At 49.1% G+C, this 26,976-nt stretch overlaps 2 protein-coding genes across 9 annotated transcripts in view; both read left to right on the plus strand.

Annotated features, from left to right (window-relative positions):
- raraa (retinoic acid receptor, alpha a) overlaps positions 1-13,039 on the plus strand; it is a 106,091-nt gene extending 93,052 nt beyond the window's left edge. For all 5 annotated transcript variants that reach the window (XM_049013856.1, XM_049013860.1, XM_049013857.1 and 2 more), the window contains 7 exons: positions 2,865-3,013; positions 7,819-7,960; positions 11,153-11,313; positions 11,608-11,784; positions 11,938-12,142; positions 12,433-12,591; positions 12,698-13,039. In XM_049013856.1, the coding sequence (XP_048869813.1) occupies positions 2,865-3,013; positions 7,819-7,960; positions 11,153-11,313; positions 11,608-11,784; positions 11,938-12,142; positions 12,433-12,591; positions 12,698-12,900 (1,196 nt within the window). In that variant the 3' untranslated portion in view covers positions 12,901-13,039. The remainder of the gene's footprint in view (positions 1-2,864; positions 3,014-7,818; positions 7,961-11,152; positions 11,314-11,607; positions 11,785-11,937; positions 12,143-12,432; positions 12,592-12,697) is intronic.
- A 3,364-nt stretch (positions 13,040-16,403) lies between these two features.
- On the plus strand, positions 16,404-23,906 carry LOC125742686 (kinetochore protein NDC80 homolog). Of its 4 annotated transcripts, none has more exons than XM_049014925.1 (17): positions 16,404-16,422; positions 18,759-18,855; positions 18,936-19,019; positions 19,322-19,448; positions 19,555-19,727; positions 19,831-19,933; positions 20,035-20,124; positions 20,204-20,297; positions 20,903-21,003; positions 21,126-21,270; positions 21,353-21,558; positions 22,014-22,169; positions 22,316-22,405; positions 22,485-22,577; positions 23,163-23,293; positions 23,439-23,541; positions 23,692-23,906. In XM_049014925.1, exons 2-17 carry the CDS (start codon positions 18,767-18,769, stop codon positions 23,818-23,820), a joined length of 1,914 nt encoding a protein of 637 aa, XP_048870882.1. In that variant the 5' UTR covers positions 16,404-16,422; positions 18,759-18,766; the 3' UTR covers positions 23,821-23,906. The 4 variants fall into 4 exon arrangements, with proteins under 4 accessions (XP_048870882.1, XP_048870879.1, XP_048870880.1 ...); XM_049014922.1 differs by lacking the exon at positions 16,404-16,422 and adding an exon at positions 16,996-17,108; XM_049014923.1 differs by lacking the exon at positions 16,404-16,422 and adding an exon at positions 17,065-17,108 and having other exon boundaries at positions 18,740-18,855.
- The last annotated feature ends 3,070 nt before the right edge of the window (positions 23,907-26,976 follow it).

The following is a 26,976-nucleotide window of genomic DNA, read 5'->3' on the forward strand; positions in this document are numbered from 1 at the left end:
AACGTCCTCCATCAGGGGGCACCGTGGAGAGAAAGACGGGAGAATGTCAGAGGCCTCCCCACAGGTCGGTCTGTCTCTCCAAGCCGGGCCTTCACAAGTCTGCTATTGTTCCCCCAGTGCTGAACGGCGCAGCACCCGTGACCGAGCGATTGTGTTTAATTACAGCTGACCGGCACTCTCGCGGGATCTGTCCTTGCGGCCCAGATTTCATCTGTGCTCTCATTAGGCTCTTGTGGGGGAGGGCTGCCTGCTGTAGAGCTGTGGGCGCCTTTGGCTCTGTCTGTGTCTTAATGAAGGCAGCTTTAATAAGGATAAATGGCTCTGTGAGCCCCCTAATAACCTTGGCTGTAATGGGTCTGGATCGGGTGGCTCTGAAACACCGGGAAATGGCAACTAAGTTTTTCCACTAATGAGATGGAAAGGCTCGTTACGTAAGCACTGTTTAAGCTTAATTTGTTTGATGCGGGTGCCGCGGCTGCCAGGGCGATGGGATGACACGGAGGCAAACGACAAACTGTGAAGTGGGGAGGGATGAAAGCGCAGCGGGTCGGTGGATCTTTACTGGTCGCCCATTAGAGCCCGAAGAGAGAGGAAGAGAACTCACTTTTGGAAAAACAACCGTTCTTTCTAGCTGAGAGTGCAGTAGAGGGGGTGAGATCATGCTGATTCTTTCTGTGATCCTCAATCTATGATGATCAGAGGCCTATCAGCCAACTGTTCAGCAAGCTGAAATGCCAGCCTTGGCCCCCCTTCTGTTTTCTAGCTGGGAGTATCAGACAATGCAAAGGAAAAAGCAGCCGAACAAAAGCAGGTTCCTCTTATGACTGTGTGGCACCTGCGCCCTTTATTCGCATGTAATAAATACAGGCCTAATTTGTACTGTTGCCATGCCTTGTTTTTGAAGCGGCAGGGTGCTCTGGCCCCGTTTTCTTAATTTGCAGCTACAGGGCAAGTCTGCTGCTGCTGGTTTTGTTGCAGCCCCCGCCTCCATGCACACGCATGTTTGTTTACTGTATGCTACTGCTGCTTTTTATCTCTACCAGCTGGTGTGAGCGGCAGTCAGCTGCAGGGCCTGAACCGGGTATCTATGGGTTAGTGCTACAGTTTGCATTGTTGACCCACCGTGAATTTCTATGGCTTAGCATCGCAGTTAGCCACATGGCCCAAGGCTGGTATTAACGGGTTAGCGTCACAATTAGCCATGTGTCCCTAGGCTGGTATCTATGGGTTAGTGTCATAATTAGCTACGTGGCTCAAAGTGGGTATCTGTAGCTTAGCGTCACAGTTAACTGCGTGGCCCACGGTATCGATGGGTTCGCATCACAGTTAGACATATCTTCCTAGGTGGGTATCTATGGGTTAGTGTCATAATTAGCCGCTTGGCCCAAGGCGGGTGTTTATGGGTTAGCGCTGTTATGTGCCGTGATTGCATTGCAGGCTTGAAGGTTCCCATGGGAACAGACATAGTATCCCCCATTTAAGGACCTTCCCTGTTTAGTGATTATCTCCAGCCACACCCCTGCCCCAAAAAGGTTCTGCTATTATGTGGTTGGCATTACTGGCAGTGCCATGCAGATCAAAAGAGGAAGGTGGGGTGCTGGGTTCGTTTGCACATCTGTGTGCGCGTGGGTGCATGTGTTTGTGCAAATGGCACAGCCATTGCGGAATGTGGGCTGGGTTCTCACAGCCGGAGTCCGTAGGGGGTGAGAGGCTGGGGGCTGGGTGGGTGTGCAGTGTGCCGGCCCAGTGTCAGGGTGCCCAACCGCCACACAGTCACCATGCCCATGTTGGAAATCATTGGCAAGCATGCAAAGCCTGTCTGGACATGTCCCCCTGCGAGTGGGAGGCACAGGGACGCAGAGGGAGGGACACACACACACACACACACACACACACACACACACACACACACACACACACACTGGTATCGACTTCACAAACGCCCAGCGTCTTAAGTCATGCCACAGCATGTGTAATAACTTCCTCAACTTTTCCCACGGAGCGTGATAAGCCATTCCACTGCAGTGCTGTCTGACTTTCAAAAGAGAGATTAGTGCCTCCGGTGCTATGCCGGCTCTGAGCCTGCACTACACCGCAGATGTACTGTGCCCCATTTCCCCATCCCTCTCTGCACAGTGTTCGTGCTGCTCTCGCTGGGGCTGTCTAATTGGCTGTAATTGGCCGGCAGTCTGCTCTTCCTCCCGGCTCGGCCTCTCCTGGCGGCTGCTGGGCCAGTGGGTGGTGCAGCGGTTACGGTGGCAGCTGCTTTACCTGAATGTTAGGAGATTCTGTCCCGGAAGGACTGTAGCTGTGAGAAAGGTACATAAACTATAGTCATAAAAATGGGCACACTGTGCAGGCGGGTTTCAACTGTAAGTCAGTTTGGATAATAGCAACACCTGGAACAACTGTAGGTCACAGTGGCAGGGACAGAGGAGGGGACACCTGTGCTGGTCTCAGTGGCCGTGGTCTTTGGCATCACGTGGAGCCCCCCTCCCCCCCCACAGCCACTCGGACTCAGTGTTAAATTTAGACCTCTTATTTACACAGTAGTGCCGTTGGGGCCTGCAGGCAACCAGCAGATGAGACACACACACACACACACACATACTGTATTAATGGCAGCAGGGAGCAGGCTTGGCATAAACTTTGTATTTTAAACCAAAGCATTTCCAGTGGCCATGATGCAGTGATTGAGTGCCGTGTTCCTGGGAACCTGGACTTGTGCCTCGCAACATGAATTGTGTGACTGTGTGTGCCTGTGCCTCTGTCTGTGTGCCTGTTTGTCTCGCTGCCTGTGCTGGGTTTCCTGAAGTTTCACTCGAGTATCTGATCTCTCTTTACGTTCATCTCCCCTCTTGCAGCCATTGAGACTCAGAGCACCAGCTCAGAGGAGATTGTGCCAAGCCCCCCTTCGCCGCCCCCTCCCCCACGGGTCTACAAGCCCTGCTTCGTGTGCCAGGACAAGTCCTCAGGGTACCACTATGGGGTCAGCGCCTGCGAGGGCTGCAAGGTGAGTTTGCCATCTGCGCATGTGCAATGACAATTACCATGCCGACTGTCCTGTACTCGGCCCCTCCCATTCCTTGAGGGACCATCCTCCCAGGCTCTGAAGAAGGCACCTCCAGCCTCTGTCTCGTCCTCATGATCGCAGAGGGATGCACAGCCTTTTCAGTCCCTCTGAATGAACTCGGCCATTTCTGAGAGCGGAGGGCATTCTGGGACTTCAGGACCTGCTTATTTGTCAACGTTCAGCTGATGTTACCAGTTTTTCAGAAGCAGGTCGCCAGGGATGCAGCGCAGAGCCCAGTTCCAGGAGTCTGAGACAAAGCTGGCAGTGATGGGGCCCTTCCTGCTCTGGGCTGAGCCGTTCTCCTTTAGTGGGGACAGATACGGAAGGCGCTGTCATGCCGCAGTTGTATTCCTGGCTTCCTTCTGGAAGCTGCTTTTTTCACTGTCGTATCTGGAGGCTGGCTGAGAGTGCTGGGCTCTGGGAGTGAAGGGACTTGTAAGTTTTATTTGAAATCAGGGGCCCTGGTCTCGCTGAACGAGCATGGATAGATATACTGTCGCACCCCTGAACATGGATAGATATACTGTCGCACCCCTGAACATGGATAGATACTCTCCCTCCCCTGGACCTGGGGGGGGGCGGGGCATGTGAGGGAGGCAGATACAGCAGCAGAACACAAACTATTGGCAAAGTGTGGCTGCTGTGCTTGCACAGAGTCCATTCTCTCACATAATTATCTTTATCATCATCATCGCTATTACTGTTAGTGGTCTAGGCAAGGTCACATGTGCCGAGTGGGAATTAAGCAAATCCACACTGTGACCATGTGAGCTGAATGGTCACCTGCTTAGATAAACGTCATGGAGCACCTGCTGCAAAGGTCACCCGTGTCCTCCCACCGTTCCTCTGCTCAAACCTGCGTTCGCCATGTCGTACGATTAAACGGCGCCGGCCTACGTTTGCGTGAGTCGCCTTGCTGGTCCTGGGGTAGTGCTCAGGTTAGCACTCCCCTAACGGGCGCGACTGCTAACACTGACTCGGGGGACCCAGGTGCCGTACGGGAAATCCAGGCTGGCAGCGGCGCTTACTTTGAAATTGTATATTGCTCTGCTTTGAATTAGTGGGAATATTTATGCAGGGCACTGGGGGATGATGAGGACAGGACAGCCGTTAGCTTAGCGCTCCGCTTTCATCCTCGCACTGATTGAGCCTTTTGGCCCCTTCTGGATGGGGCTGTTGATGCGTGGCGTGGCCTTGCCGCCCCGTGATGTCCTCCCTCCTGCTGTCGTCGGTCGCCTGGCAGGAGCACCGGCGCAGCGTGGCATCTGCCCATCCTTTCCAGCATTTCGATGCCCAGACCCCCGTCTTACTGCCTGAAGGGCGGACTTCCTCCCGCAGGGGCGGCTGCGCGGTGGGTGGGATCGATCCCGTTGCCGTGGCGACATACCCGCAGATACCCGCGGTGTGGCTCCTAAGCTGCTCCCTGTCATCCTGGAAGCCCCTTCGGCCTCTCCACAGCTCTGCAGGCCTGCTGATAAGGAGAGCTGCTGTCGCAGGCTGGATTAGTGCTGATGTGGGGGGGGGTGAGCCTGTTCAGGCCATGGGAAGCAGGACTTCCTAATAGAAGGGGGGGTGTAGGCACAGAGGGGAGTGTTCGGGATGCTGTGGGGGTACCTGAGTCCAGTAATATGCACGGGGTTAAGTGTTGACAAGGGAGAGATCACAGGCGGCTCATACATCAGAGCCATCCCTTCTCTGTTGTTCTGCCTCCCTTTCATCCCTCCATCTCTCCCTCTTGGATTGGCCCTAATCCGTTTCCCTGTGAGCCGGCCCAGTGGTCGGCAGCGCTGTCCCACTCTGCGACAGCCGCTTGCATACAGAGAGCCGCCCAGCCGTTCTCTCCTTGCCCGTTGGGGTGTTTCTGTGCCCGGCTGCTTTGCTCCGCGTGCCATCAGTCTCCCCCCCCCCAACCCTGTGCGCTCTCCTCTCTCTCTCCCAGGCAGCTGCCTGGCCCGTCCTCTGCCACTGTGTTTTTTTACACCTAGTGAAAACCCAATTGATTTTATTCCAGGGGATTTCGGGGCATAAACAGCTGCATTCATTAGCTGAAGAGAGAAATGTGATCATGACTGGTGCCTGGAGTGTATCTCCCCCAGCAGCTGCCGGCTGCTCCCTCCCATGTCCCAGCGGTGCCTGCTGTGCTGTGGCGAGACCCGCTTCTCTGTGTGTGTCAGCCTGCCTCCGTGTGTGTGTGTGAGAGTGTGTGTGTGTGTGTGTGTGTGTGTGTGTGTGTGTGTGTGTGAGAGAGAGAGAGAGAGAGCCTGTCTCATCTGTGTGTGTGTGTGTGTGTGTGTGTGTGTCAGGCATTCTGTTTTGTGTGTGAGGCAGTCTGTCTGTCTCTCCGTCTGTGTGTGTGTGTGTGCGCGCGCGCGTTTGAATGGGAGCAGGATCAGCAGTGTCTCTCCATCTCTGTTTGACTTCTGGGAGGATGACAGTTATTCTTGGCACACAGTCAGCTTAAAGTCTACCAGTGCGCTGTCGCTGTGGCAGTTTTTCTTGTTGGCTCCCATTAGAGGAGTCATTAGCATTTTGCAAAGAGGAGGCACAGCTGTCAGGCGAGTGAGCGAGGATCCCACCCCCCCGCCTGTATCGTCAGGCAGAAAGGGGCTCGCATTCTCTCGCTTGCGATCTTATTTACTCATTCTCCTCACAAAGTCAGTGTCACAGGAGTTACTGCCTGGCAGGTTCAAATACCAGTTCAAATACCAATCGGCGGGTGAATTAAGTGTGTCCGAGGTGGCCTCGCTGCTTCCTGTGTTCCGGTTGGCCAGAGGACAGCATTCCTTCTCAGCCGTGTATGTCCAGCTGTCTGGCCGCCGCCCTGATCCCACTTGCGGATTTGGGCCCATTTCTGCAGCTGGATTCTTCAGCCACTCTCCACCTGCCATTCCACATCCTTGGGGTCAGAGGACGCGGCTTTAACCACTGGGGGTGCTGCCGTCTTCGGCTGAGGCACCTTCCTGCCCCAGGCCCCTGCAAGCTGGCGGCAGGTGTCAGCTGACCCCTAGTCCCTTGATGGGATTTTCGGCTGGGGCTGAGGACAGGTGGGAGTGGCAGCCGACTAAGAGCATGTTTTAATCGAGCACTGCTTAATTGAGTTGTGTGGTGGAGGGCCTGGTCAGTGATAGGGGTTGGGCGAGAGCAGCCCCAGTGCCCTTTCACCGCGGCCCTGACTTACCCTCCTAAATCACCTCTCTGTGACTGAGCTCTCGGTTAAGCCATTTATAGGGGCCCTGTGCCTCTGACCAGCACCCTATGTGATGTTGAAAGGTGTGGAAGGTCACTAAAGAAAGGAAGTCCTGCCCGGTGAAGCGCCTTCAGTGCCGTCCAGTCGCACGCTTTTGCTGCCCCTCTACCAGCTAGTCCAGCAGTCAGAAACCAGCCCTGGTTAGCCGGTGCGCTGCAGTCAGATGGCCGTGGTTTCCAAGCCGATGCTGCTCCTTAACTGTTATGTCCTTCTGCAGTCATTTCTGAAATGACAGGTGTATGATGGGCTTGCCCACGGTCACGCCGGCAGCCTCGAGGAGGACAACGCTCACGCGGACTCCCTCTGGTGTCGCAGGAGTGTCTGTCTGTCACTTTCTGTCTCTCTGTCTGTGTGTCTGTCATTCTGTCTCTATCACTGTCTCTTTCGGTTTTTCTCTCTTTTCCCTGGTGTACTCTGCTGTTCCTCTTCACTTTTCTCAGTGTGGTAACATGCAAAAACCTACTTCCTGTCCCACTCCCAGCAATAACAGCAGGCTGCTTCGCTGCTGATCAATAACCACCTATACCCTGAATATTTCCACTGCTGCCCTTTCCGATGATTGCGCACTAACACTGGGTGAAGGGGGTCTTTTCTTGTGTGTGGTGATGTCTAATTTTTAAGAATGCACACACAGGTGTGTGTGTGTGTGTGTGTGTGTGTGTGTGTGTGTGTGTGTGTGTGTGTGTGTGTGTGTGTGTGTGTGTGTGTGTGTGTGTGTGTGTGTGTGTGTGTGTGTGTGTGTGTGTGTGTGTGTGTGTGTATAATATAAACATTTCTTTTTGCCTTCGCGAGGCAAGTAAACGCTTTGACTGGCCTTACACTTATTCCTGTATTTATCCGTGATACCATATTAGCCGTCTGGCATGTGGGGAAGTTCTCCGTCGTCTTCTGCAGTCCTCGGGTCGTGGTGACATGTCTTACGTAAATGCTGTTTACCCTGGGGCGACCTGGCAGTTCGTCTTCAGCGGTAATTGGGCAGTGGGCTATCGAGACACAACCTGTCCTACAGGTGGCATTCACTGTCATTTCTCTCTTGCCTCCCGTTTCAGATCCCACTCTCCATCTTCATTTATGGTAGTTTTATAACAGAGAGATAAGCCCCCCCCCCCTAAAGCAGTCTGTGTTCTGAACTGATCCTTTCTGATGACAAGAATAAGACCAAAAGCTCAGATGTCTTGGGGGAGAAGAAACGAAATTGCTTAAAATGAAAAGCACATTACGGTGTGCAAAGCACCCTTTTATTGGTGTGTCAGGTGCTGTAGACTTATGTGAGTGGGGAGGGGGGCACTGTTATCGCCGTGGTTCTTCTCTGGTACAAGCTGGACTTGTCCTGTCTTCACGCTCTGCATGAAACGGTAATAAAACGTAGTGTTTCCTTCTCAGCTTCGCCTTAGTTAAACCCTGTGTGGACTCGCCCGGTCAGAGCCCCACCCCAGCGCACACGTGGCGTCCTTGCTGACCCCCCCTCCCCACTCTTGTATCTCCCTCCAAACTCCAGGGCTTCTTCCGGAGGAGCATTCAGAAGAACATGGTCTACACCTGCCACCGGGAGAAGAACTGCATCATCAACAAGGTCACCCGCAATCGCTGCCAGTACTGCCGGCTGCAGAAGTGCCTAGAAGTGGGGATGTCCAAAGAGTGTGAGTGCACAGGGCTTCCCGTCACGAACGCTGCCCGCTCCCATGCTTTCCCGCCCCTTCCGCAGCCTGTGGTGTTTCAGCTGGTCCTCTCGGAGTGGGCCGACCTGCCGGAACCTCCGTGTGCCGTGTGGAGCACACAGAAGTGCTGCTGGGTAACAGATACACATTTAGCAGGGACCCACTGGTACCGCTGTGTCTTATTCTGCCCCATAAGCCCGTCCTTGGATGTGCTGCAAACAGTGGGCAGAGCGGCCCCGTGTCCCCCCAACTCCCAGCATGCCCTTCCGTTAGTTTGTGCCTGGAGGCACCTAAAGATGCTATCAGGTCATGTTACTTAACTGGGAAGTGCTTCAGGGAGCTTCAGACCCCCTGGAAAACTCTTCGGATACGTTCGGGATGCGTCGTCCGACCGTCCTGCGTAATTCCCTACGGCTTTTTTTGTACTGCGCACCAAATGCGACGTGTGCTGATGGTTTCCAGCGCTCAGATCTGAGCATTTCTCTAAGTTAGCTATTCTCTGTCTTCCCAAATGCTAGGAATGGTCATTAATTACGGCCCGCGTTGCAGCTTGTTGGATTTTTATTCGAGTGTGCCAGCCAGACACTCAGGATGCTACTGCCACCTTGTGGACGGAATTATGCACTGCAGCATCTCAGAATGGGGAAGCAGCGTTTTTGGGGCCACCTCTGAGATTTCCATCTTATGCACCGCTTGACGGCTGACCCGATGGCCTGCCGATTGACACAGATTCGTACGTAGATCTGCTTTGTTTGGAGCAAAGGGGGGCTTTGTATCAAGCAGGGCTCTGTGCCAGGTAGCAGTGAAAGAGAGTAGCAGAGGTCTTAATTCTCCAGCCTTTTGTAGAAGGGATTAGACTCAGCAGTTTGCCCAGAAGGGGGGTGGTCACTGTGGGCCAGGAGTAAGAGCTCACTGGGCCCCCCAGCCAGTAGGGTTAGTGTGGACCAAGTGGCTTGCAGTGATGGGGGTGTGGGAGCGCCTCGTATCAGGTGTCAGCCCCCATTTGTCCATGGAATCTGTACCATCCGGATGGGTGGGGCTCTGGGCGTGAAGCCATGTTGGTGCATACGGTCACTCGTCACATGACGGGAGAGTTGTGTTCCTCCCGCGTGCCCCTGCGGATCCACAGGCAGGCCGCATGGGTGCGTCGTGGGCTGCCCCTCTGCCAGTGTGCCCTCTGGTGGGAGGAGGTGGAATGGCGTGGTTCAGAGGGCTGGGAGAGACGCAGCAGGAGAGAATTTTTCATCTCTGTCTGTGAACAAAACAACAGTGCACAGGAAAAGCTGGCACGCCTGACATTTTTATCCTTCCACTGAATTTAATCTCCGTGATGGAGGATCTGCCAGGACTTTAATTTTCTTCCCCCAAATTATCCCTGTCTCTCCCTGTGCACCTCCCCCCCCCAGTCTGTTTTTTATTATTGAATTTGCCAAAAGGCCTAGTGATTGGTGAGCACTCTCCCCTCACTCTCGCTCTCTCTCTCTGGCTTGCTCTCCCGCTCACTCACATATTTTGAGAGGGAGATACGCCGATAAGAGAGTGTTTCGGGCAGAGCTTGTAGGCCGAAAAGTGGCTTTACCCAAGGCTGAGGGGAGAAGGATCCCACGGACCAGGGTACAGAGGGGAAAACTGCGTACATCGCTCCCATAGTCCACCTCGTTATTACGTGCAGCAATCCGCTATGACTGATTACAGGCCTTGGCTAATAGTTCTTTAATGACTCCATTAAATTGTGTTGTGCAGCTTATGATGGGGCTGACTATTTATCAGCCAGGCTAATGTCTGTGCTTCAAGGATGCAGAGCCCCGCTTTTATTTGGGAATTAATTTCATATCTCCTGGGGCACCTAATGAAGCTGCTTTGTAGAGAGGGTTTCGGCTTTGCCCAGCCGGGGGGGGGGGACTTGCACCACAGGCAAATGACCGCAGGCCGTAGAGATGTCTATTGTTTGCGTGTCAACTGTTGAGTTGAAGATTGGAAAATAACAAAAGCAAACAGAAGTGGAGTATCGCTGACGTTCTGCTTGTTGCCGTGTTCCTCTGAGGGTGATATGCATTTAGTTTGTGGCTGTGTTCATGCTACATTTCGTACATGAGTATTTGTGGAAGACCTTGGTTCTTTTTTCCTTTTAAACATAGCCCTACTCAAAAGGTGACGCTCTCTTCCCAGTCCCCGGCCCCCCGGCCCCAATGTGTGCATGAAGGAGTCTGGGAGGAGCCACCCCCCTTTTCCTCCCAAAGCACATGCAGCTGGGGGAGGCCACGTCGGTGATGCCGGGCTGGAGATGGAGAGAGTCCAGGGGAAGCGTGGAGTATCAGACGGGGGGGTGAGGCTGCAGGGCGCAGCTTCAGCTAGGCCTTTTAAACCATTAACGCTTGGATATTTGTCATATTATGTTATTAGATTAGCTTGGGGTTTAATGAAAGCAGCGGTGATTTGTCAGCATTATTAACGACTTCATCCCCCACCGCTATTTATCACCTGCCACCATCAGTCTCTTTGCCTCTTCCTGGGGGAGGGTGCGCTTCACTCTAAGTGTGGGGGGCTGACCGTGGCTCTTTCTGTTGTCGTGCCGCTTGTGTCCATACAGTAATTATACAGGGGGTACATTCCCAGCACATGCCCAGGAGGATCTGTTCCCCCTCCTAAAATCCGATGATCTTTGTTTTTACCTTTCCGCTTCCTTTGCGGAGGCCTCCGCGGCCCTTGGCTTTGCTTTCCTCTCGTGTTTTCTCTGTCAGATCAAAGCCTTTCCCCATTTGCTCTGCCGGAGTCGCAAACCCGCAGCCCCCCGCCCCCAACCCTGCACTCTCTTTGTTTCTCCTCTGTTCCTCCTTGAAAAAATCTGGCTCCCTCCCTGCATCTCACTGTGTATACCATCCTTCCGCCCCCCCCACCCAGATGACAGCAAATACTGCGCGTGCCCTGCACTGCGGCGGGTGTCCCTAATAATTAGTAAGCGGACGACCTATAAGGTCATTTCCTGTTGCTCCAGGAGCAGATTGGTTGCCCATTAAAAGAACCCTGCAAAACAGGAGTCTGACCCGGGACTCTGCTCATTAGACCCCTCGACGTGGGTTACGTCTCATCATCAAAGACAGGTGGTCTTCGCCGACTGGTTGAAGGCAGCAGGCTGGACCTTTAACCTCATTGTCTCGCCTCTCTTTCCCTCAGCGGTTAGGAACGACCGCAACAAGAAGAAGAAGGACGAGAAGAAGCAAGAGTGCACGGAGAGCTACGTGCTGAGCCCAGCCACAGAGCAGATGATCGAGAGGGTGCGCAAAGCCCACCAGGAGACCTTCCCCTCGCTCTGCCAGCTGGGAAAATACACTACAGTAAGTCTTGCACCCGGCTCCCCGCTTCCAGTGCCCTTTTTACAAAGCATCCCTGACCTCATCAGCTACTTTTTTGGATGCTGGTTGTTCAGACACATCAAATAATCTATTCTGTGGAATGTAGCATTGTATTTGTATTTTCTACTTTAAAAGCACGTTGGATTTTATTAGTTTTACTTGCCCCAAATTTTGTCATTTGGAATTGTACTGTAAATGTGATAGAAGCTATTTGTTAAAGATGAACTCAAGGCTGTCAAGACAAAAATATACTAACCTTGGCCTCCTCCTCACCAGAACAACAGCTCCGACCAGCGTGTCGCCCTGGATGTTGACCTATGGGACAAGTTCAGTGAGCTCTCCACGAAGTGCATCATCAAGACGGTCGAATTTGCCAAACAGCTCCCCGGCTTCACCACCCTCACCATCGCTGACCAGATCACCTTGCTCAAGGCCGCCTGTCTCGACATCCTTGTGAGTGCAAGTGATTTCTGCCCCTGGTTCTCCAGATCTAGGCTCCGATCTTGTTCGAAGGTGTAGATCTTTAGGACTATGGCAGTGCGTAGGATGTTTGGGAGAATCATGCTTTATTCTTTATTCCTGTGCTGCTGATTTCCTCGATCTTAGATCCTGCGGATCTGCACTCGCTACACGCCTGAGCAGGACACCATGACCTTCTCAGATGGTCTGACGCTCAACCGCACTCAGATGCACAATGCTGGTTTTGGACCTCTGACCGACTTGGTCTTCGCATTCGCCAATCAGCTGCTGCCCCTTGAGATGGACGATGCTGAAACGGGGCTGCTCAGTGCCATCTGTCTGCTGTGTGGAGGTACTGCACTGCGAGTTTGCTCTTGGTTCGTCTTTGGCTTACTGCTTGGTCTGGACTAAGCAAGACTGCAGTCTCTCAGTGCTGCAGTGAGAACCTTTCTCAAAGTTCCAAGATTCAGATCGGATTGTGGTTTTGATTTTCACTGGAATTCTGAGGCTGGAGCTGGGAGGTAGTGGACAGTCTGGGGGTCCCAGAGGACCAAGTTGAGGAACACTGTTTTAGAGAATACTTGGGGTATACCAACATCAGGCTGTTGGCATCCTGTTAACCTTCTGTATTTGCCTCCTCAGACCGACAGGACCTGGAAGAGTCGGAGAGGGTGGATATCTTGCAGGAGCCTCTGTTAGAGGCTCTGAAGATCTACGTGAGGAAACGACGGCCGCACAAGCCACACATGTTCCCCAAAATGCTGATGAAAATCACAGACCTGAGGAGCATCAGTGCTAAGGGTGAGTTCCATGACGCCCTCCCCAGCACTGCCCATGGTCTGGCACTGGCACAGTGGACACTTGCTGTCTGCATGGTAGCTGACTGCCTTCTCCCCTCCCACCACAGGAGCAGAGCGTGTCATCACTCTGAAGATGGAGATCCCTGGCTCCATGCCTCCACTCATCCAGGAGATGCTGGAGAACTCAGAGGGCCTGGAAAGCCAGGACAGTGGGGGTGCCCGGGCTGGCGGGGGGGCCCCTCCCGGAAGCTGCAGCCCCAGCATGTCGCCCAGCTCCACCCAAAGCAGCCCGGCCACGCAGTCACCGTAGTGCCGGGGCCTTACGTGCCCCCCCTCCCCCGCTCCGCAGTAGCGTCACACTCTTGCAAGGCAGCCCCGGAGGAGTGCAGTCATCACGTCATAGACCTCTCTCGGAGGCTGACTGAGAAACAAGGACACTGCTGACAACCCCACCCTCCCTCTCACACCCCCTCCAGACCTTCGCAATGACTGGATACGTCCCAGCACAGGATGTAGGGACTGTTTGACGTGGCAGGGACAGTCACACTTGGGACAGATGGACAGGCAGACTGGCTTAAGGACAGACAATGGACACTGGTCGTCCTCTTAGGCTCCCTGCAGCCAGGACTAAATGGAGACCAGACTTTTGGTCTTCTGTTTTCAACTTTCAGAGACAGATTTTTTTTTTCTTAAAAAAGATGTATATATAAATATATATTAAAAAAAATAAGGAATGATTGACATTGAATTGTCCAAGATGGAATGACAGGTTAAAAAAAGTGTTTTTTGGAAAGTTTTCTCACAGTTTCTGAGATTAGATGCAATTGTTTTTCTTCCACTGTCTTTTCATACCCATGATATTAACAGAGAAATGCACATGTTTTACTGAATCAAAAGCGAAAGTAAAAAAAAAAAAAAAAAAAATACAATTTAATATTCACTCATGAAACATTTAAAAATGTTGGACGAAGAAAAAGATTGTTACACAAATTGTTCCAGGGTTCACTTTTTCTTTTGAGGAGAGAAAAAAAAATCAAAAGATAATAATCTTACTGGTTGTATGTAAGGTCACAGGTCCTTGAAAAAACAATGAAGATTATCTTTAATAAGGTGTATTTTAAGTAGCCTCTGAGATAATGTATATAAGCTGTATTCCTTTCTTTAAACTATGAGGAGTTTAGCCTTCACTTGATTTTTTTAATACCTTTTTTGTGTTTTTAGGTTTTTTTTTTTTGAGTAAAAGTGATTTTAAGCACATCTTACTGAAGGAATCGCATCGATGTACTGTGTAGGCCACTTAGATAAGGGACCGATGTGTAGGAATGTAGGGGACACCAGTGAGGGGTAAGAACTGATTTCTTGCTTCACCCTGAAGAAAGAAACAAGAAAAGATCAATGAGGAGAAGAGTCACTCTGCTGGCACACAGACATTGGCACTTGGTTTCAAGCTTAGTCTTACCCTGTGACCTGAGACAGGGAGAGTTTGAAGTTGGCAGTCAGGTTGCCAAGCAACAGCTTAAAGGAATGGCAACGTGCAGAATGAAAATGGTATGTGTGTGTATGTGTGTATGTGTGTGTTTGTGAGTGAAGGATTCAACAGGAGCCCAATGAGTTCTTGGCATTTGGGGAAGCTTTTCTCTTATTTATTAGCTAGTCCCAGCTGATTCAGTCGGTCTGTTTCATGGATGGAACATGACTCTCTGCCACTAGTTTTCTGGGCCTGCGGAGACCTGAAGTGCTGTTGTGAGGCTCCTGTAGTGTGGAGGTGCCGAGCGCAGGACCAGCCAGCTCACATCACATACCTTAGCATCACAGGGTGGGAACTCCCTCTCTCACCAGCATTTAGAGTCTCACTCCTGCTCTTATAAGAGCTTATTCCAAACGTTTGGAAAAGCTCAACTTGTAATGATAGGCAGGGCAGCTCGGAGTCACACCTGTCATCGTTTCTGAGCTCTTGCTTTGGGTGCATCTACAGATTACCTGACCACGAAAGACAACGGTATAAGGGCCAGGAAGTCTGGAGCTGACGGCCGGTGAATCAGAGAGCTGGGAAAGCTGTAGCAATGCCATTACTCGAACTGTCTTTTTTCTCTCTCTCTCCCTAGTGTGGTTGGGGGACAGGGTGGGGTGTCAGATCAGCTGTTCCTCAGCTGGCAAGCAGCTACACTTTGTCAGCAACCCACAGTTCATTTCCTGTTGCTCTGGAGTAGATGAACACACTCGTCGAGTTTGAAAATTTTACAATCTGTTTCGATTTTGTCATCATTGAGCGATTTGGGGAAAAAAAATAAATAAACCAACATTTAATACATTGTGTAGTTTGTTTTCTTGATGGGGGGGTGGTTTAGAGTAATTTAGGTCTCATTCAATGTCGTAGCTCTTGTGGTTGCTTGAATAAAAGAAAAGCCGCTCAAAGAAAAGCAACGGGGTATTTCTTCATGTCCCCCCTTCTGGCCCACACAGACACAGCAAACCACCCAGCTCTCTAACCAGCTATGAATTCCCTTCCGTCCTGAACTTTGCAACTCTCATCTTCCCTGAAATCTGCAACACCACAGGCCCCAGCATTTGTACTAAAGCAATGCATAATTCTAAGGAAGAAAATAAGGGTGAACCAAGCTATGCTGTACTGTTGTAACCTGTAAAGATGCGTTAGACCGCTGAGGCCTCTAAAGTATGAATTTGTCATGTAACTGGCTCAGTCTCATGTCGGAGGGGGGAGCGTTCCAATTTTTGTATAAGATTGAGAGTATAAACTGAACTCTGATACATTTAAGAAGATAGCATGCAGGAAGTTAGCACCAATTCAACTTAAAACAGGTCAGACCAATATTTATTGGGCTCAGTCTTTAGACCTGATCTGTGCCTATGGTCCCCTTTTCCATTATATTCCCTTAGAAAGAGAAAATACTCCCCGTTCACCTTTCAGATGCCATACTGCATGGATTTATTCACTGGCCTGACTGCCATTCTAATAAACTCCAAAGTCTTTTATCCTATTGATGAGATGCTGTTCAGGGTTCTAAATGGTGACGTGCTGTCACAATGTGTGGACCAGTTTAAGTTTATCATTTTCTCAGGGATCAATGAAGCTGCACTACAAGAACGAACATGGCACAGAGAAATGCCATGGAGTTAGAAGTCGTCAGGTGGAAATTCCCACATGGGATAACATGGTGCAAGCAGAGGCGGCTTCATTAGAGTGACAGCATGTTAGATCGGCATAGACAGCCTAAGCAGATGTTCTGCAGCCCTTGCATGTTAGACATTCTGGGTGTCCCATACCTTTGATGTTCCAGAAAATGTTTTGCACCAAATTCATTAAGACAAAAAAATTGTCCACACAACTACAGACAATGATTGGAAAGTTATTAGATGTTATCAAAACCTTCTGGGCTTCTGGAACACGAGAACAACAATGCAGATGCTGCAAAATCTAAAGCAGCTTGTCCTTTGGCACGTGATCAGGACGTCACACGAGACAGAGACCCGAGCAGCAAGGCAGACTCAAAACGACCTCATGGTTTTCAGCTGCAGCTGCCTAGGTGTCGAGTGTGCAACCTCTCACTAAATTTAGAGTCCTATGTAGATGTTAAATCAGCCATCACTAATGAGGCCTGCTAGACATTGTCAAGATCATCCTTTTCCAAATGCCCAGTTCTTTGAAACAAGATTGCCTGCCCAGCACGGCTCTGGACAAGGTACAAGAAAAATGTTCTTTTTGGATAATTTCCCCCAATGGATTCAGCCTTTATTGCAGTGGTGAGGATCCTCCAAATTCCTGATTGAAAATGGAGATGGGGCACTCTGGGCCAGCAGCACATATTCTTGTGTAAGTACCATACGATTGTCTTTGATTATAATCATTAACTGTAATGACACTTTAGATATCTATGAATGTCTCAGTGTAATCTCTCGTGAGTATCCCAAAAACATTTTACTTATTACAGTGTAATTAATTAAAAATGTACTTATGTCATTACTTAGCTTATTGATACACTGTTAGCCTGGGAAAAGGTACATATGAATATGTTGGTGACCTTTGAGAGAGGATTTAAAATCACTGCAAAAATGGCTCCTAATTTACACTTATTCTCACAATCCTGATATCAAATTTGAGATCATTTTTCTCTCTAAAATTTCATGAACTTCTGTTTAGAAAGATGAGAAAATGTCTGAAGCACATGCAGGATATTCTCACTTGACCAGATAACACATATCGGGCAGGACACAGGTAAGACAGGGGTTGTAAACTATCATTTAAATTAAAACGTCCTGGAGCTCAATTAAGCACTTGCTGTGTGCTGATTGGTCGATCTCCCAGAATCTGGATGTGCAATTAATGTTGATGTGAAACAGCTGGATGAATCTTTCAATCAAAGAATCAAACCAGTCAAACCACAAGAAGACTTTCCCTTGTTATTCATTACCAGCATATATTAAGAGGTGCTGGTAATACGTACTGCTGCGTACTGGCTCACTGGATATTCTGCACTTTATTCCGCTTTATCATATACAGTATGTATGACATGCTATGATCGACTGCGCACAATAAGCATCAATTTACATTTCACGTCTAACTATGTTTTTTAATAGAGACTGGCGTTCAATGATGTGTTAGTAGAGATACTGTCATAATCTTGCATTGCCGAGTACGTTACGCAGATACAAGATGGTTAAAACTTTTCTACCAACTTAAAATAAAAAGATGTCGACGATGACGAAGCTAAAGCCTATTAGTACTCCTCTCCTCTAGGTGGCGGTGCAGTAGTTTTATAGCACAATCAACGCAATTGTTAGCCAGCACAAATAACCGAAGTAGAAGCTTTGTAAACGTCACCAACGTAGTATCCGTTGTTCACTAGTTGGCGGAATATTTAAATTCAGAAATAGGATAAAATTGCCGAGTTATTGTAAGCGGCAGTGTAACGAAAATTTTGTTCTTTCTGTTTTATATATTCATTTAATAAAGATTGTAGTATATAGAGAACATTTCGTTCGCTTGTGGCATTAACCTATTAGCGCGCGCTGCGTACTAGTATCTCCGCTCTGTTGTTTTTCTCTTTTTCATTATTCATTTACCAAATAGTCAGTTACTGCGGGTATATGTGTGTGTGGTGTTTTGCTACGTGAACAGCCCAGTTTGTATTATTTACTCTAAAGCTGGTATTGTTTATCATCCCGCGTTACGGGAATTTCAGCGCCCCCTTGTTCCTCCTGTCGTCCGCTGATTAATACATTGACGGTGATTAATACATTGACATCGCGTGTGTTTTCTATGTCTGTGTTTTTAACAATAATTAAAATTATTTAAATCGTAGATATTGGGTATTTGCTCGGAAAATACAGGAAACTAGTATTGCTTGTAGAACTTAACCTATGTGTGTGTATGTATTTACATGTATGTGTGTTATGTGACAATCGATGTGATAGTCTTTATCTTAATTGTAACAACTTACTCCTTATATTTATCAACTACTATTGACAGCGATGTATTTGCAAGCATTCATACATTCTGTTAAATATCGTGATGGATGGTTTCCTATGGTGATTCAGAAATTACAGGACACCAGTTTGGTCTGTTTACATGGAATTGCGTAGGTCGCTTTTTCAGCCATCAGTAATTTTTCTGCATAGATGTGAAGGGGGAACATAATTATCTTAAGCCTAAAATATAGGTTTCCCCCCCTGCTAAAACACGCGCAGCAACTTTGGACCTCAATACTAATAAACTAGCTTATGCACATGTAATTATGTATCTGAATGACTTTCAGCTATCCCGCATATTACTTTGCCCAAATAGGAAGGGGAAACATTATTTCCTAATATCCAGGATATTTGGTTCCCCCTGCTAAAAGATATGCAGCATGTTGGATGTCAAGACATTGAAATGACTGAAACCATCTAACTATAACGTAGTGAATGGTGTAATGACTTCAAATCAGTGCACAAAAGGGGGAACGTGGGGGGGCAGGAAAGAATTTCCCGTAATACTGATCCTGTTTTATAATTGCCCCCTTTCTGCGTCTATACCATATATACCATATTGTTGCTAATAGCTTCATTTGAGGATTTGCCTTATCTGAGTCTACTGTAGCTTAAGTGCCTCTGAAATTAAAGCGTATGTAAAAGCGTGCCCGTACCGGGAGCCCTTCTCTTCATTAATAGGACGAACAATGAACCAGGCGTCCAATAGCCGACAGTCGGAGTTACCCCACAGAGTGGCTGACAGCAGGACGAGCATCATCAACGCTACACCACAAAGGTAACTACTGGTGCCTGCCCATATCCCTTTTGCCTTAGTGGTGTGTGTGGGTTTTGAGCCCACTTGTGTTTTTGACGCAGCAAAGACTCTGCTTTCGGAAAGCTGAACATCCCGAAACCACAGTCTGGGACGTCTGACAGGAGAACCAGTTTTTTCGGGAAAAGGTAAGAATGGACAGATTTCTAAGCACCCCGAATCAGAAAAACTGCTCTATTTTCCCCGTGTTACTCTATAATGTCAACATATTTAGATGCATGGACTGGAGAAGTAACTTAATTGTGTGCAACATTGCATCAAGAAGCTAAGCCTGGTAGTTTTTAGATGGTTCCACATAGAGGAACCTGCTTTTTTGAAGACTTGGTACGCAAAACCTCTATTCAGGTTGCTTTGCATGCTGCCAGTGTTCCCATATGTGGATTTCTCAATCTGACCCTTGGGACTTCATTGTGAGCCCTCTGCTTTTTAGAGCTAGTGGGGCAGGAATGTCCCGTAACAGCACTTTTGGAGCTTTTGGGGGTGTGGAAAAGATTAAGGATCCTCGACCCCTCCATGACAAGTCTTTCATCCAGCAGTGTATCAAAGACCTCTGTGAGGTAAAGGCTTCACTGCAGTCTAAAGAATTAACAGAACTAACGGAAGTATCTTTGTAGTCTACTCACAGGACTCTCTTCCTGTTCCATCTGTTTTTCCCTTCCTAAGTTCCTGTCGGAGAGGGGATTCCCCGGAACAATAACAGTCAAGTCCCTCCAGTCCCCCTCCACCAAAGAGTTCTTGAAGATCTTTGAGTTCATCTGCAGCTTAATTGATCCCACTTTTCAGATGCCAACATCCAAAGTTGAGGAGGAGGTTCCTAGAATATTCAGAGATTGGGGGTAAAATAGTCCACACGGGTGTACACTACAATAGCATGCTTGTTGTATTAAGCTCACTGTATCTGCCTAGGCTGTGCTTACCTGTCTGGTCATCTTGCCACAGGTATCCTTTTCCCCTGTCTAAGAGCTCCATGTACTCTGTCGGGGCTCCTCACACGTGGCCACAGTTCCTTGGGGCATTAGTCTGGCTCATCGATATGGTAAAGGTGAGGAACAGCCGGGCAACTGCTTCCTAAAAGCATGACCATTGTCAACCAAGCCAAAGCATTCCATATCACTGCCCTCATCCGAAGTCCTTTATTTGCAGATGTACTTCCATATGCGGGAACAAGACCTTCTCTTCTCTAATTTCTCAGAAGACTGCTCAGATATAGAGAATGGAGCTGAGTTCAATAAGGTACTGAGACTCCATGTGGTATTTCTGCCATCTCCTGGTCTCGAGTCACCCTCTGACGCAGTTGCACTTTTTCCTTAAGCTGTTTCTCGAGTACTCTGCAGAAACCTACAAGTCTTTCATGCATGGAGCAGACACATTTGAGGAAGCGGACCAGGCATACATTGCTAAGCTGAGTGAGTGACTGCATGGCGCTAGTGAACGGTAGTATTTTTTAAATGTGAGCTGATCATCTATTACAGTAAAATCCACTTACAATGGACTTCAAGGGACCTGGCAAAACAGTCCATCATATCCAGACTTGCTGTATGCCCAGAATACTACAAGACACCATTTACTCCCTAGCAGACACACTTGTGCTATAGATTATTGTATTGTACATGTAGTAATCCAACTTAACCTGACCAGAAGTGTGACTATTAATAATACCTACGTATCTGCACTGGATATCACCGGCACGTCACGTGCCTTGTAGGCGGAGCCTGCATGTCCATTTTAGCCAAACAAAACTACAGCTAAAAGCAGCCCTGGGGACTAAATTGTTTGTCCGTTACACGTGAAATTCTGTTCTAAGCGAGTCCACTATAATGGGATTTTACTGTATTTGAAATGTGTGCAGCAAGGAGAAGCATTGAACAAATTAATTGTAGCCTGGGCTGCCTGTCTTGTACACTGATTTACATGGCCGTAGCTTAATGGTACAGCTGAACCTGATGAATGTTTTAAATCAGAATATGCATCATGTAATTATGTTTTTAATTCATTGGTTTCATTTTTTAAGAGGAACTTTACAAAGTTGACGAGGCCCAGCTGGAGACATTGGCTGAAAAGTACAGAATCATTAGTGAAGAGGTAGAGAGACTGGAGAAAGAAAGTCAGACGGTTCGTATATCTGCATGTGTGGATTGTGGTTTGACCCATGCATGGACTTGTGGCACTCCTGTTGTCCTCCATTATTCAGTGACAGCAGTGAGGTGGTAATGTCTATTAAACGCCTGTAACAGGACCGACTGATGGTTAAACGAACAGAGAAGCTGAGACTGCAGACGGACTTGCAGAAGCTTCAAAACTATAACGGTGAAATGGAGTCCTTCAGAGCGGCCCTCGAGAACAAAGCGGCTGGGTTATCTGAGGAGCTGGAAGCTACAGGTTGGCGGGTCTCGTCCTCCCCTTCTCGTCTGAACTCCTCACTTGGACATCCCGGGAATGCTGATCGTGTCTCGCTCTCCAGAGCTGCAGGTGGAAAGCTTGAAACAGGAGCAGGCCAGGCTGCAGCACATTCTGCTGAACCAGAAGTTTTCCCCAGCTGACGTTGAAAGGATCAACAGGGAGAGAAATGAGCTCCAGCAGACCATTGCCAGCCTGAGCACAAACTTGGAGGAGGCTGAGCAGCACATGTGGAATGAAGAGATTGCCTTCGCAAAGGTCAAGGAAGAGGTAGGGCCCGCAACTGGATGATCCCCCTCTGCTTTAGATTGTACTGGCATTACAGGACTAATCCATTACATATACTGCCCTCCCCTTTATTAGTTTGAGGTTTAGGCAGCTTGAATCGCTTCCCTTTTGTGTGTGTGTGGAGTTTGCATGCTCTGAGTAAGTTTCTTCCGCTTGTTTTGGTTTCATGTACCTTACAATGGACTGTTATTCCATGTAGAGTGTACTGTCTTGCACTCTATGGTGTCAGGAATAGACTTTCGACCCCCCCCCCCCCCCCCCCCCGATCTTTGAGTGAACAGAGAAGAATTTGAGGATGGATGGGCAATGCAAAATTTAATTGGCTGTGTATGTATTATTGCCACATGGAATTTTTGCGACTATTCAACCTGGTTTGTTTGGAAAGAGCACGTACTGGATAACAGTGTGTGTGTTCTTTCTTCTTTGCCCTCCTGTAGGCTGAAGCTGAACTGGTAGAGTACCACAGCCTTGCTCGCAAGCTGAAGCTGATTCCTGCATCTGCAGAGAATGCCTGCGGGAGAGATTTTGAGATCAAAGTCACTGCAGCTGACTGCGGTCTTTCAGCTGTGGCCCACTACAAAGTGCAAATTCAAGTATGGCAGCGAACATTTTTAGTGATATTGCATCTTCGTGTAGATGTTAAATTAGCCATCAGTATTGAGACCTACTAGACATTGTTTTTAATGTTTTTTTTTTTTTTTTTTTTTTTTTTTTTTTTTCCCCCCAATCACTTATGCAGAATCCTCTTAAGAAGATGATTTCTGAAGTTGAGGAGGAGACTGGATTACTCTTAAATAAAAAATTAAGCCTCCAGGAAGCAGTGGAACAGGTATAAAGGTGTTTGTGTTTCATTACAGTTGGATGTTAAAGCAGATCTTAAATATGTTCATCTTTTTTTTTTCTTGAAGATTAGGTCCAATGTGGAAGACAAAACCAATGAGATTAAAGACCTGAAGGAGCAAATTCGCAAACTGGATGAGCAGCTCGAGCTGGGAATGCAGGCAAGTCCCCAGTCTGTCTGTAGTGCAAGACGTAAGGCCCTCGCAGGTGACCTCTGCCTGGAGGTGTGTTTGTGCTCAAGGGTCCTATGCAGTGTGGAAAGGTTTGGAAAAGTATGGAATTTTATGTTGGCATTATCCAAGTCAGGATAAGTATGGAAGAGTATGGAGATGTTGATATTTCCAGACCACTGCTGATGAAATTGGGCATGTGTACGAATTGTCAGCGCCAAAATGTGCATAAGTCATATATTGAAGAGCAACGTGCCAAACAACGCAGTGGGGGTGTGTCTGTGGGCCAGTAAGAAATGCTGACATATAGGCTACCTTGTTGTTTACAATGCTCACAATGTGGCTGTTTTTCACCTGCTTGGTTAAGAGTGCTAAAGTGCCATCTAGTTGCAGCCAGGGGCAGATCCTGGCAAGGGCAAGGTAGGCAATTGCCCAGGGCAGCATCTTGTGGGAGGGCACCTACTTGACAACCCGCCAGTACTGACCCCATACGACCTGGATAACTAAGGAATTTTAAAGATGAAAGTGTGTAGAAAGCCTGTATTTTGAGCCCCCCTCCCCCCGTATGCTTTATAGGAAACGGCCCGTGAGGAGGAGAAATGGGCTTCGGAGGTAGAATCGATGGACAACCACAAGAAGGTGCTGGAGAGAAAGCTGAACGATGGCTATGACCAGGCTCTGGAGCAGCTTAAAGCAGCCCAGCAACAGTGAGTCTGACCCATTCCCCAGTGGAGGACAATCATAGCACATCAGTAACATCATGCATCTGGCCTTTAAGTGATTGCTTGTGAAATGAGTGGTGATACCATTATGGTTTAAGCTCGTTATTTGTGAATTTTGTGATCTTCCCAGGTATCACCTGGTGCTGCAAGAAACCAATGAGCAGCGGCGTACTGTGGTGAACAATCTCTACAGCTTGTTCACCACAGCCACAGACCACCTGTCACGTGTGGAGGTGAGTCACTAAAATCAGCGTCGTGCCGAAACCGCATGGATCTATTGGGTTCCTGTATGATTCCATTGTGAACGTTTCTTCATGAGTGTTTACTCAGGGATGCTCACTAAACCTGTTGTGTTGTACTTGCATGCTTTTCTCTCCTTTTAGAAATTCTTGGATGACCAGAATAAAAGGATGGACAGAGTATATAAGAAGAGCCTTCAGGAGGAGGAGGCAGAGCTCAAAGAGCTGAGAGACATGGTGGAGAGCTATATCGCCAAGGCCGAGGATTTGTGATGTCATTCCTTTTAACCACTTGTGGGTGAGGATAGGTGGTAGTTCACTAGTGGGTTATCTTTTTCTAAAATAAAAATGTGCTACAATTGTGTCTCTATATTTGACCTAGATAAAGAGAACCCCAATGGTGTCCTTAAGGCACTTTGCTGTACATGTGCTACTCTTATGATTGCTGAGAGATCTTTATCCATAACTATCTTATGTACTGATAAAGCTGATGCTTCTGGGTACCACAATATAGGATGCCTACAATAGTCATCTGAAAGAATTAGGACACCCCATTAAATATTTAGTTCTTAAATATCAGTATTAAATCTTTCGAATTATATCCGTAGGTAAAGGTGACGTAATTGCATCAACTATGCAAAAACAAATTCACTTATTCCATCCATTATCCTCCGCTTATGTGAGGTCGGGTCACGGGGGCAGCAGTCTTAGCAGGGAAAGCCAGACTTCCCTCTCCCCGGCCACTTCATCCAGCTCCTCTGGGGGAATCCCGAGGTGTTCGTCGGCCAGCCGAGAGGCATAGACCCTCCAGTGTGTCCTGGGTCTTCCCTGGGCCCTCCTCCCAGTGGGACATGCCTGGAACACCTCACCAGGGAGGCGTCCAGGAGGCATCCTAAGCAGATGCCCGAGTCAGCTTATCTGGCTCCTGTCAATGTGGAGGAGCAGCGGCTCTACTCTGTCCCTCCCGGATGACCAAGCTCCTTACCCTATCTCTAAGGGAGAGCCCAGCCACACTACAGAGGAAACTCATTTCGGCCGCTTGTACTAGTGAATTCATTCTTTCGTTCACTATACAGAGCTCTTGACCATAGGTGTGGGTAGGAACGTAGATTGACGTAAGTGGAGAGCTTTGCCTTTTGGCTCAGCTCTTCACTATGACAGACCGATGCAGCGCCCGCGTCACTGCTGGTCTCCCGGTCCATCCTTCCCTCATTTATGAACAAGACCCAAGATACTTCAACTCCTCCACTTAGGGGAGGATCCCCAACCCGGAGAGAGCATTCTACCCTTTTCCAGCATGGTCTCGGATTTGGAGGTGCTGATTCTCATCCTAACTGCTGCACACTCAGCTGCGAACTGTCACGGCCCGATGAAGCCAACAGAACCACATCTGCAAAAAGCAGAAACCTAATCCTGAGGTCACCAAACTGGACACCCTCAATGCTCTGGCTGCGCCTAGAAATTGTTTATAAAAGCTATGAATAGGATGGGTGACAAACAGCAGCCTTGACGGAGTCCAACCCTCACCGGTAATGCGTCCGACTTATTGCTGCGGACCATGCCCTGGCACCGGTCATACCGGTCGAACAGCCCTTATAAGGAAGCCCGGCACCCCATACTCCCGGAGCACTCCCCACAGGACTCAGAGGAATACGGTCGAATGTCTTCTCCAAGTCCACAAAACAAATGTAGACTGGTTGGGCAAACTCCCATGAACCCTCCAAGACCCTGCTGAGAGTATAGAGCTGGTCCACTGTTCCACGGTCAGGGCAGAAACCACAATTCCTGCGGAATCCAAGGTTCGACAATCCGACGGATCCTCCTCTCCAGAACCCCCGAATAGACCTTACCAGGAAGGCTGAGGAGTGTGATTCCCCCCATAGTTGGAGCACATCCTCTGTTCCCCCTTCTTAAAGAGGGGGACCACCATCCCAGTCTGCCAGTCCAGAGGCACTGCCCCTGATGTCCACGTAATGCTGCAGATGCGTGTCAACCAGGACAGCCCCACAGCATCCATAGCCTTAAGGAACTCCAGGCGGATCTCATCCACCCCTGGGGCCTGGCTACTGAGGAGCTTTTTAAACACCTCAATGACCTCTGCCCCAGAGATAGGGGAGTCCACCCACAAGTCTCCAGACTCTGCTTCCTCATTGGAAGGCGTGTCGGTGGGATTGAGGAGGTCTTCGAAGTATGCCTCCCACCGACCCAAAACATCTCGACCATAAAGTGTTGATGTTGCACCGCTCTCCTGCCCTGAGACGCCGGATGGTGGAGCAGAATCTCCTCAAAGCCATCCAGAAGTCGTTTTCCATGACCTCGCTAAACTCCTCCCACACCTGAGTTTTTGCCTCAGCAACCGCCGAAGCCGCATTCCTCTTGGTCCACCGGTACCTGTCAGCTGTCTCTGGAGTCCCACAGGCCAAAAAGGCCCAATAGGACTCCTTCTTCAGTTTGACGGCATCCCTCACCACTGGTGTCCACCAGCGGATTCGGGGATTGCCGCCACGACAGGCACAGATCACCTTACGAACACAGCTCCAATCAGCTGCCTCCACAATGGAGGCACGAAACAAGGGAGAAGCTCTGCCGGAGGTGGGAGTTGAAGCTCCTCCTGACAGGGGATTCCGCCAGATGTTCCCAGCAGACCCTTGCAGTCTCAAGCATATAGTCAGGCCTGGCTGACTTCCTCCCCCCACCAATGGAGCCAACCACCACCAGGTAGTGATCAGTTGACAGCTCCTCTCGTCACCCGGGTGTCCAAGACATGTGGCCGCAAGTCCGATGACACGACTATAAAGTCGATCATCGAACTGCAGCCTAGTGTGTCGTAGTGCCAAGTGCACATATGGATACCCTTATGCTTGCACATGGTGTTCATTATGGACAATCTGGGACGAGCACAGAAGTCCAATAGCAGAACACCGCTTGGGTTCAGATCGGGGGGCTATTCCGCCCAATCACGTCAAGGTCTCCACCTTTGGCCACTGCCCAATTCGCACTGCACCCGAGCCCTATGGCTCCTCCTTCAGGTTGGGAGTCCATTGGAGGGGGGATTCACATGCCTTCTTCGGGCTGTACCCAACCAGGCCCCATGGGTGCAGGCCTGGCCACCAGGCGCTCACTATCGAGCCCCACCCCAAGGCCTGGCTCTGGGGGGGGGGCCCAGTGACCCGCCTCTGGACAAGGGAAATCATGGATTCATTTTTTTTTTTTTTCATCATAAGGGGTCTTGTGAGCCGCACTTCGTCTGGTTCCTGACCCAGAACCTATTTGCCTTGTGTCACCCTAGCAGGGGCATAAATCCCTGGGCAATTTTGCTCCTGGGACCACTAGAACACGCAAACACCTCCACCATGATAAGGTGTCAGCTCCAGGAGAGGAAATTAAGTTGCTAATTTCCACTGAAGAAAAAGTTAGGACACTTTCATG

Source organism: Brienomyrus brachyistius, chromosome 5 (assembly GCF_023856365.1).
Source record: "Brienomyrus brachyistius isolate T26 chromosome 5, BBRACH_0.4, whole genome shotgun sequence".
NCBI classification, from domain to species: domain Eukaryota; kingdom Metazoa; phylum Chordata; class Actinopteri; order Osteoglossiformes; family Mormyridae; genus Brienomyrus; species Brienomyrus brachyistius.